Genomic DNA, 12,044 nt, shown 5'->3' with positions numbered 1-12,044 from the left:
ACTATGATCCTAAAGTTTTAATTTATTTTTCTAAAAAAACCTTATCCTCAAATATTTTTAGGTAAATTCTGGTATTCTTTATTTTTATCATAGAGTAGTTATGTATAATCTATTAAAAAGAACTTAATCTATTCAAGTGTGATTTCAGAGAGTTCTAATGTGTTAAAAAGGAAAACAAGAAGTGATTTGTTCAAACAAATATTAGGTGGGTCAAACCACCCCTTCAGCCCCAGGGGTTTCTGCTGAACACAATTTTAAATACTACTGCTGCCAATACTCTGTGACTTTGCTATAGACTAGGAATCGACAGAGTATAGCCCACAGGCCACTGGCCTGCTGTCTGCTTTTGTAAATTACATTTTATTGGTACATGGCCATACTCTTCATTTCAGAAATGTCTGTGTTGAATAGTTGCAACAGAGATTGTATGACTCTCAAGGCCTAAAATATATTATATATTTTATACCCTTTACAGAAAGAATTTGTCAATTTCTACTATAGACTAGTAAACAGACTGAGGTGGAAGTTGCAGGTGAATTGTGGGACACATAGGAGGGACATCTGGTTTGTATCAGGGCAGGAGGGACTGTCAGGAAGAAGGAGCAAGAGGTGGGTAAGTTGGTTAAATGAGAGAGGACTAGGACATCTAGTGGAAGGAACAGTCTTATGCCCCGCCTGAAGTGGAGCCATGAACCTGACCCATTCAAGGATGGATGATGTTGAAATTGAGAAGGAGCAGGGCATGGCAAAACATGAGACTACCTAGTTGAGCAGCAGCCTTGCAGCCAAGTAGGAATCTGGATGTTGATGTAAGTTCTCTGGGAGACCACTGAATGACTTGAAACTAGGAAGTCACCTGTGCAAGACTCTGACCACAAGTGGAAGATGATTTTGGTGTGGGCAGCCAACAGAGAGAGTGTGTATGATCAGAGGCCAGGGGGACAAATAAGAGTTACCTTGCTTATGTGAGAAGTGATGATAGCCTGAACAAGGGAATAGGAAAACGTGGATGAATTATAAGATATTTAGTGAACAGAATCACACATCGATAGATTGTATGGCTAAAGGTTGATGGAGAGGGAGGAGCCAAGATAACCCTCAGGATCTGATTGAGCAGCTGGATAAAGGGTAGTATCATTCAATGGATGAGTGATGGAGGAGACACACAAGTTTTGAAGTGACAGAGGAAAAAGATTCTGCTTTAAATCCTAAGATATCTTAACTAAAAAGCTTCTGTTTAGCACAAGAAACCATCAAGAAGGTAAAGAGACAACCATTCACATGAAAAAACATTCTCAAGCAATGCCTCCCATAAGGGCCTAATGTACAAAATATATAAAGAACTCATACGGCTCAATAACAGCAACAAAAAAACAAATGATCCAATCAAAAAATGGGCAGAGGACCTGAACAGACACTTCTCCCTACAGGACATACAAATGCCAACAAATATATGAAAAGATGCTCAACATTGCTAGCAATCCCTTTACTGGGTATTTACCCCAAAGACTTGAAAACCCATATCCCAAAAGATATTTACACACAGATGTTCATAGAAGCATTATTCACAGTGGCCAGGACATAGAAGCAACCGAAATGTCCTGCGATAGATGATTGACTAAAGAAGCAGTGGTACATATAGACAATGCAATATTACTCAGCCATAAGAAGAGATAAAATACCGCCATTTGCGACAACATGGATGGACCTCAAGATAATAATGCTCAGTAAAATAAGCCAGACAGAAAAAGTTGAAAATCACATGATATCACTTATATGTTTAACTTTTAAGTTTATATATAAACTTTTAGGTTTATAAACCTAAAAGCAACAAACGAACAGGACAAACAGAGACTCATGGATGTGAACAATAGACTAGTGTTTACCAGAGGGTAGGAGGTAGGGGGAGGGGAGATGTAGATGGGATAAAGAAGCAATGGTACATATATACAATGAACTATTACTCGATCATAGAAGAGATGAAATACTGCCACTTGTAACAACATGGATGAACCTTGTAATAATAATACTAAGTGAAATAAGCCAGACAGAAAAGGTTGAAAATGACATGATATCACTTATATGTGGGATATAAACCTAAAAGCAACAAATGAGCAAGACAAAAAACAGAGACTCATAGACATGGACAATGGACTAGTAGTTACCAAAGGGGAGGGAGGAGGGGAAAATAAAATGTTAAAAATTAATTAATTAATTAATTAATTAATAGATTTTAAAAAAAAGCCTAAGATATCTTGAGGATTATAGATTCATAAAGTTGAAAAGAACCTTAAACATAATATCTACTGGTGCTTCCATCTCAAAGCAAGGATCTTTTTTTTCCCTTATCATGGAGAAGAGAATCCTACTCTTATTCAGTCTTTTTAGAACAGCACCCTTGCCCATTCACCAGATGGTTCATTGATGTCATCTGCTGCAACCAAATTTCCACTCATTAATCTGAATTTTTCTTTGTTGCTTTGAATGCGTCGGGACACCTCTACCGCTCACAGCCCTCCCAGTACTTGATGAATTGCCCGAAGTGGCTTTCTTCCAAGCTCAAGCTTTTGTTTTCTTAGCAATTTTTCAAGGTCAAGGAATTCAGCACTATCCCAGTCCTGATTACCCTCCACATCAACTCTGGTCAACATCCTCCTTAAATCTCGAAGGGACCTGGCCCAGGCAGGGTGCGTAAGCGCTATAATTTTCCTTCCCATGGAAACTCATTCAGTCTCAGCCTACCTGTCTGGATGTAAGTGTGCTGGGCTCACAGCTCCCCATCCATCCCAGGTCTTTGGCAGTAGAGCTATATTCAAGTCAGGTGAGACATGCACAGGCATGCATGCACACTGACATTTTAGTTTTCTTACTACATTTTTTCTTATTAGAGATAGTTTTCTAACTATCTGGACCCCACTGTGCATAGTCGATATTGACAGGAAAACAGGAGGGGATGTGAAGGTGGGTGAAAAAGGAAAAGGGATTAAAATATAGAAATTGGTAGTTACAAAATAGTCATAAGGATATAAGGTATAGCATAAGTCAATAATATTGTAATAACTATGTATGATGTCAGATGAGTACTAGATTTATTGCAGTGATCACTTTGTAAGTTATGTAAATGTCTAATCACTATATTGTGCACCTGAAAATTATAATATTTTATGCCAACTTTAAAAATATATATATATGTGTGTATATGTGTGTATTTTTAACTAAAAGTAAATTAGCTTATTTTCAGTTTTTATCAACCGCTAAAATTTTCCATATTTTTTCAAAGAAGGACAAAATAGTTATTGGGTTACATCTATAGAAATTGCAGTGTCTGGGAATATAATTTGTCTACCATTAGAGGCAAAAACTAGACTGATGTTCTCTTTCATCTTTTATTTTTTCTACTTTCTTCTTAATAATGTTTGTTTGACTTTCTCTGATTTTCAAATTAATCCCCTTGGGAAAGCAGATTGAAATGAATAGGAGGTGTGAGTTGCTCTCTGTGTACTTCCCCATGCACACACTGTACTGTCTACTAAGCAAAGGTCTTGTTATTTGTATAGATCTCTCTTGTTCTTAATACAGGTTTAAAATATTGTCATTTTTCTGCTGATCTGGGATTTGTCTTCTCATTCTCCTAACAGTGTCATTCGTAGAGAAGTTTTTAATTGTGATGAAGTCCAAATTACCAATTTTTTTTCATAGATTATACCCAAAAAGTCATTGCCAAACTCAAGATTACTTCGATTTTCCTCTGTTATCTTCTGGGGTTTGGGTTTAATAGTTTTGTATTTTAAATGTAGGTCTATGATCTAGTTTGAGTTAATTTTTGTTAAAGGCATAAGGTTTGTGTCTATATGGTTTTTTGCACATGAAGGCCTAATTTTCCCTGCAGTATTTATTGAAAAGACTGTCTTTACTCCAGTGAATTGCCTTTTCTCTTTTGTCAAATATCAGTTGACTATGTTTGTGTGGATCTATTTCTGGGCTCCCTGTTCTGTGCCACCAATCTATTTATTCTTTTGCCAGTAGCATACTGTCTTGATTACTGTAGCTTTATAGTAAGTCTTGAAATCGGGTAGTGTCAATCTTTTGACTTATTCCTTCTTCAATATTTTGTTGGCAATTATGAGTATTTTGTCTTTCCATATAAACTTTAGAATCAATTTGCTAATATCCACTAAGTCATTTGTGGGATTTTGACTGAGATTGGGTTGAATCTATAGATCAAGTTAAGAACTGGCATCTTAACAATATCAAGTCTTCTTATCCATGAATATAAGAACACTTACTTAAATTTCTTTGATATCTTTCATCAGAGTTTTATAAATTTCCTCTTAAGGATCATGTACATATTTTGTTAGTATTTCACATTTTAGGGTGCTAACGTAGTGTGTTTTTCATTTTAAATTTTAATTGTTTGTTGTGTATGTATAATAAAGTATCCTAAATACTTGTTATAATCACTTATTAGTTACAGGGTATTTTGTTGATTCCTTGAGATTTTTGCATAGATAATCATGTCATCTATGAACAAAACTTTAATTTCTTCCTCGACAATCCATATACCTTTTATTTCCTTTTCTTGTCTTATTGAACTAGCTAAAACTGCCCATATTATGTTTGAACAAGAGTGGGAAGAGCAAATTCTGTTCTGTTCATAAGGGAAAACATCTAGTTTCTCACCATTAAATATAATGTTAATTGTAGGTTTTCACAGAAGTTTTTTTTATCAAGTTGAGGAAGTTTTTCTCACTCTAGTTTGCTGAGAGGTTTTTTTTTGTTTTTGTTTTTTGTTTTTTGTTGTTTTTTTTAAAATTATGAATGAGTGTTAGGTTTTGTCAGATAATTGTTCTGCTTCTATTGATACGACCATATGATTTTTTTCCCTTTAGCAAATTGATGTGATGGATTACATTAATGTCAAATTAGTTTCTTCTAATTTTGGAGCAGCTTCGTACACCTGGAATAAATTTAATTTGGTCATTTAGTATAACTGTTTTATACATTGTTGGATTCAATTTTGCTAATACTTTGTTGAGGATAGCATTTATTTTTATAATCAGGAAAATTTGATAACATTTTTAAATTAAATTTTGAAATCTTAATAAACATTAAAATTTCACATTTAATTTTAATGTGAGATGTCACAATCTCATGATACACAAATGGTTATTTGGTTTACATAAATGGTTTTATGCTTTTTTCAATTATATATTGGGCAAAACAAAAACCATTTAAGTCCTCAGTCCTAATTCCTAGATTCGAGATGGAGAAGTAGGCTATGCCTCTCAAAAGAAGCCTCTGCAGTCGCACTGTAAAGGCAGGAGAGTGGGTGGTTGTCTGCAGCGATTGCAAGAAGTCCATATCCTGGTCATGTATGAAATTAATCTTGCCTTATTTGTGGAAAAGCAAACACATTTTCTGATATAATGAGATGTGTAGAAAATTTATCCGTCACAAATACATGACAATTGGATTTCTTAATCTACGGTTGGTAATATATTAGGGAACCTTGATGACAGACCCAACAATTTTTGTTCATGATGAAAGTTTTCTGTTCAAGTCACTGTCATCATCCATCTTTCATTGTAACATACTATCATTAAGATATACGTTTTATCATGACCAAATATGGGAAATAGCAGTTATGTCTGTCTTCTTTTAGGTGTTTTCCCAGCTACTGTGAACACGAGAGTGAATGCTCCCAGTCCTGGGACACCTTCTCCTGTGACTGTGCACACACTGGTTATGCGGGTGCGACCTGCCATTCCTGTAAGCCTCACACCTCACTTGTTCTTCTTTTGTTTTGATTTCTATGTAGCTCTATTTTCCTTTTCATTATTTTGTGTATATCTGTCTGTGTCTGCAACCATGGGCTAGAATGTGACAACAACAACAAGAACAACAAACTAAAACAAACAAAAAAAAAGAGACTAATTTCTGTCCAGTTTATTTTTAATCAATTTCATTTCCTAATTATGTTAAAACAAATAAAAGAAATACTTATCAAATAGGACAGAAAAAAAAAGGAAACAAAAAAGCAGCCAAGGAAGATAAGTATAATAAAACGTAGTAAATAGCAAAAAAAAAAAAAAAAAAAAATCTAGAACACATGACGTTATATCTTGTTCTTTTTCTTGAGTTGGACCCAATTTTAGTTCTCAAGTACTATCTGCTAAAGTAAAAAGGATGAGTTTTTGATTCTCAATATTTATAAAATTAAGTGAGAAGAGTTTCAGAAGTGCAGAATGGGAGCTACCATGGTAGGGTTTCTTGATGTCAATGAGAAGCCAGGTAAATGTTCAAGTCCCATGCAATCTGGATGTTCTTGATGATTATGGTGGTGGTGATGATGGTTAACATACTGGGAACTTACCACATGCCTGCAGTATTTTAGGTCTCTTCATCTTTCCACTCCTGTAATCCTTGAAAGAGCACTTGAAGATAAATGTTGTTATTATCTACATTTTACACTTGAGGAAAGAGAGAGGCTAAGTCATTTTCCCAGGGTCACACAGCTAGCATCCAGCCAGAGCTCTTGACCACCTCTAAATTGCATCTTTTCGATATTGAACACTGGTCTCTTTTCTGAAGAATTATTCTTTCAATTTTAAAGCTAACTAAACTTTATTAACCTTCTAATTCATTAGCTACTAGAAGCTTATGACAGAGCCCCTGAAATCCTCATGGCTTTCTAATTATTGGCTTTTGTTTTATTTTCATTTTAGTTTTTTTTTATTTGTGTATTTCTATGACATTTCTGAATCCCCGTTCTCATAGCACTACCACTCTTTTTGGGTCTTTAGAGAAAGGGCATGACATGAAGATTCACCTATTCTATCACATTCAGTCCCTCCTACTGGGAAAATACATTGCACTCTTAAGAACTCTTCCTGTGAATTATTTAATTTTTTTCACATTAAGTGTGGGAGAAAGGCAGATCATGAACTACCATATATCCAACGTTATGGGAACTGAATCTCAGGGCAGCAGTCAGTGGTGTTGGGATGAGAACCCTGGGGCCCCAGTGCAGGGGGATCCATAGAGGAGCCAGAAGCCTCTTGGCAGACAAGTGGAGGTGACTCATCCCCTAAACAATCCATAAGTTCAACCAAAGCAATTCCAATTGCATCTCTATTACTATAACAGTGCCAGGTAATAATTTACCAAGGAAAATCTTCATTTGAAAGGAACTGGACATCTGGGAAAACTGAGCTAAATAACTTGGCCAGAGTCATAGTTAGGATTGGGGACAGTTTCTTATAACACCCTCCATCACTCCTAGCAAGGTGCCTTATATAAAGTAAATACCTACTGAATATTAATAATTAACTTGCTAAAGTGTTAATCAGTAACTGTGATCCAAACATCATTCCAAATAACTCTGATTTAAACCTTGACAGATATTATATAAGGATCTTTCTCTTGTGACCCTAATAACTGAATTTTGTCTAATAATTGACTGACTTTATTGTGATTTTCTAACTGATATATCAAATGATGGTGAGATATTGCTGAATCAATAGTAAGTGATTTGCCTTTATGTTTTGGTGTAAGAGTACTTTATGTTTTGGTCTAAATGTACTTTTTTAGTGCACATTTACATTTAAAGCAAGTTTCTTTGTAATCTTTTCTCCTTTACCCTTGTTCTCTAGGCAATTTCAGCCCCAATCCAAACATAAATACCGCAATCAATTTTTATGTATCCCTTTGGCAGTTATGAGCAGGTTTATGTATTTATAGAGATGTAAATATGAGTGGCCAAAATGCAAGAATAATGGGAAAGCAAAGCCTATTGCCTATGTGTCCATCAAAGCAGATGGTAATAGTTATGCTTTTGATTTGGGGAAATCTAACTTAATACGTTTGACACTTGGCCATATTTAATAAAAGAATGCTTTCTTTTGTAAAAATTCCTGGACAGACAAACATTCCTTTAATTTTATTCTATGAGGAAAGAAAAAATAAAATGATCTCTCTATCCCTGCCCCTGGGTTTTTCTAACTATTTGAAATAGGCAAAGTTTAAAAATGTAGATAACCTGATCAATGTAGAATGGCATACATTCTCCCTCTGTGCCCCTTTCTGCCATCTGGGATCATTCTGTTTTGTGGGTCTTACCTAACCACTACCTGAATCTGTCTTTGTGAATATCATGTCTCATCAGTAGGATTGGCTCAAAGATCCACTCAAACACTATGCCAGAATCAGTCCTGTACATCTTTCCCTTCATGTTACTGAGTTGGTTACTCATTTTAACTTATTCTGAATAGTAATTAGGTCCAGACTCTGCAGATATTAATCCCTTGCCTTATACATAGCAAAACATTGTATATATAAAAAAGTTAAATTAAGAATCAGAATAAATTGAAATTGCAAAGAAATAGTTCACGTATTATTTTTTGAATTTTAATTTCCTAAAATAATCATTTTTAAAATATTTCAGGAAATTTTTTTAAATACAAACTTTAAAATTGAATGAAGAGCAATTGCTGATTTGTAAATTTTACCTTCTTGGAATAAATGTACTTTACGTGTAAATTATTTTAAGTAAACGAAGGGTATAATTACTGAGTAATTTAAAAAATCAAAATGATTATTAGATAATAACAGACCATTTACAGTGGTTAAACCAGTGAACTTCAGATGCATGAGGCTGAACTAAAACTAGACTGGAGTAAGTCCAGTTACCACAAATTTGAAAAGAATTTTATTTCTAGAGCATGCAGGATGCAGATCCACAGGTCCTCTTAAAATCTTTCACTCTGTACTTCAGAATCTTTACATTTCTTGATTGAAGCAGGGGAACACAACCCTGGAGAAAATGTCCCTGACAGCAATGCAGAATAAGTGTCACTGGGGAAATGGAAGTGTCACATAATCAACAGTGTGGAGGGATCCATCCCATTGCAGCCCCTAACTGAGATCCATGTCCTTTGCAGCTCTCTACGAGCAGTCATGTGAAGCCCACAAGCACAGAGGAAACTCTTCAGGGCTCTACTATATCGACTCAGATGGAAGTGGCCCGTTGGGACCGGCTCTTGTATATTGCAACATGACAGGTATGCTAATAAACTTTATTGTGAGAATTAAACTCATGTAAATGCCTGTTTGCAAAACCAGGATGGGAATAGTAGAATTTACTTAAGTGGCAGCTTTATTTAGATTTACACTGTGAATGTACTTATAACATTGTCACTGTTGGGTGACAATGTGAAATCCAGAGTCACCCCAGTGGCATGGAAGAGAAGGAGGAGATGGATATTGGATGGTGGCATTGTGTGTTGTTCTTTGGTTCTTCCCCACCAATGCAGTAAAGAGTTATAGGTGGGCGAGATGGAGAAAAAGTAAGGTTTATTTAAAGTACATTTTAGAAGGAGACGGGCTGTGGGATTTTAGGAGGCGAAGAGATAAGATAGTAGCCCCCAAAGGGAGGATTGGGTTTCCAGCAAGGAATGCTGTAACCATACAGAAATGGGAAGGTCTGTTTATATTTGGGCCATGATGGGAGGTCCTAAATGACCCGTATGTGAGGTGGTCAGCTTGACTGACAGTTGACTGCTATATAACTTTTTGCCTAGCATGCATATGCTTACCCAGAATTCAGTCTGTCATAATTAGATTCATGAACTTCCAGGCATAGTCATGAGATTATAATGATGGTATAATGAGGCTGAAATTAAGGGCAGGGCAGTACTTTCTGTGCATGCGTTAGTAGCTGGTTTAGCCAGCAGCTTTTATGGCATTTGTGCTCTAGGATTTGGGGTAATTTATAACCCTAAAAGGGAGGTATTTCTGGGAGGGACTAAAGGAAGGTCTTCAAGGAAAATTTCTATGGTTACAGAGCTGGGCCTTGGCTCCTGCTGCTCATGCCTGACTACCTACCTACCAACATGATTGCTCAGAAGTATTGAACATAGCATCTTAAAAGAGTTAAGAAATGGTGATTAAAAGTTATGTCAATGGAAATGTTCTTTTTTGTGAAAAATTAACAATAAATCTTTGCTTATTAATCTAAAAGAGAAAGTGTAAACTTTTTTAGTGCATGTCAATAAATGCCAAAGACAGGAGAATATTCACTCTTTAAATTTATGAAATTATCCATTTTTATTCTTTTGAATCTTTAATTACATGATTTTATCTAGGAAATAATATTTTTAAGTGTACACACTTCATGCAAGTCCTTTAATTCTTTGACACTTTTAAATTTTACAACTAAGCCTACATGTATAGAAGTACAAAAAGACCAAAACCACCACTATAGTAAATGACAGCTGCCCTAAGAGAACTGAGACAAATTCTTATCCCTCTTCTGCCTATGTGTGTGTATGTGTATGTGTGTGTATGCGTATGTGTATCTGTACCCACAACCTCCCCCTCTTGCTTACATAATATTTCACCAACAGAAAGGGGACAATCTTTCTTTATGATACTTTCTGTGTTAGTCTAGAAGTCTGTAGTCATAGCAGGAACTTCAACATCCATAGAAGTTGACTCTGCAAATTCTGAGACAATGTTCAGGGAAAAAACCAACCTTAGATGTTTCTAAGGTAACTATAAGTTAGTTATAATGTAGTTGCTCTGTTATTATGGCTACCTGTCATTCTGATAGGGTTGCAATTTCCATAAAGAAGGTGTTATTCTTGGATAAATTTATGATAATGGTTTGAGTAGCTTAAAATCCTGATGCAGTCTTTATACCTACTACCATTTCATATGTAAAACAAAATCTGAGCATTTTGGCAGTGGGTTTATAATTCGATCCAGTACATCTTTCAGCTTGAAAACTCTCAAAGTTGCACAGAATATGGGCTTTGCTTTGGATTTAACGTGACCATTTGGGGCTTTTAGGCAAGTACTTGTATCATAAAAACTGACCAAAATATTGCAATGTGATCATAGAGATAAATGCATTGACTTACTTTTACTGAAAGATGTGTGATCAGTAAAATACATGAGAAAACAGCCAAGGGGAACTTTCTAGATATTCTTGGCTCCAGTGGATATAACAGGAATTTAAGTTGCTCAATTTCTGTTTCATTTAGCTTTCATTACCATGGCTCCAGTGAATGCCAAGAACAAAGAAAGCTAAATAAAGATTCCAGTATCCCAATAATACATTCCCTTTTATCAGTCATGTGCTTAATTACCAAAGAACCCTGTGACCTTTTGAAGATTTTTATTCATTTGGTCTTGGATTAATACTATGAGTAGGATTCCATATACACTGAAAAATTCTGAGATTTGTAGCAAACCGGAAATGATCTCAAGTAGTACCCAACATGAGTTAAGTTTCAATGACCAAAGCTGTTTTGCTGATAATTGATTGTTGGAAAGTTTGGTAAGGCTGAGGTCAAGTCACATTTTCTGCCAAGAGGAATAACTGAGAGCTAATTGCCTGGTTGTCTGTAGTTTATGGTTGTAATAAAAGAAAGCTCTTTTAGTCATCATAAGTGAAATGGGGTCCAAGCTTAGCCATGAGGCTTTAGTTGTACATATTTATAAAGCCACTCTGGAATGGATAACTGGTTGAAAGGCAATTTATTTTAATACTAGTTTTATATGATAACTGATGTGTTTTGATTCCATGTAATTGTGTTATTTTCAGAGTAAACCTTGGCACTCCCTGGAGGGAAGACTAGTTATCGTCAAAAACTACAAACGGACACTCAGCTTTTGATTTTACTTAACCTAAGATAATACCTAATGCTATATAAGCAAGTTTTTCCTACCCTAGAGGCAAAGAGGAGTCTCTAAATATGTAAAGGAATAGATAATTAACCTCTCTGGTCAATTTACACACTTGATGCTCTTGAAAACTGTCTTCTGAGGAAGTAAATTATTTCCTTCCCCAGAGTGACCTGAAGAAATGTCCAAGTAAACGCAAAAAAAATGAAGAGATGCAAAGAAGCTTCTAACAACATTGAACACATGTGCAGCCAGCACCTACTCTGTGCCAGGCAGGGCTGTAATCACAGCAGAGAGTGACACAGACATATTCTTCCCTTGGGGGAAGTGGGAATGAGATCCTTAACAGCAGCTAACCA

At 35.6% G+C, this 12,044-nt stretch overlaps 1 protein-coding gene across 1 annotated transcript in view; it reads left to right on the top strand.

Moving 5' to 3' along the window:
* The window catches only part of LOC107518834 (contactin-associated protein-like 3), a 192,690-nt gene that overhangs the window by 121,370 nt on the left and 59,276 nt on the right, over window positions 1-12,044 (top strand). Inside the window, exons 11-12 of the mRNA XM_036218262.1 lie at window positions 5,663-5,769; window positions 8,940-9,059. Coding sequence (XP_036074155.1) covers window positions 5,663-5,769; window positions 8,940-9,059 — 227 coding nt within the window. The remainder of the gene's footprint in view (window positions 1-5,662; window positions 5,770-8,939; window positions 9,060-12,044) is intronic.

Source organism: Rousettus aegyptiacus, unplaced genomic scaffold, assembly GCF_014176215.1.
Source record: "Rousettus aegyptiacus isolate mRouAeg1 unplaced genomic scaffold, mRouAeg1.p scaffold_m13_p_3, whole genome shotgun sequence".
Taxonomy (NCBI): Eukaryota; Metazoa; Chordata; class Mammalia; order Chiroptera; family Pteropodidae; genus Rousettus; species Rousettus aegyptiacus.
This window is presented reverse-complemented; position numbering and strand designations above follow the sequence as displayed.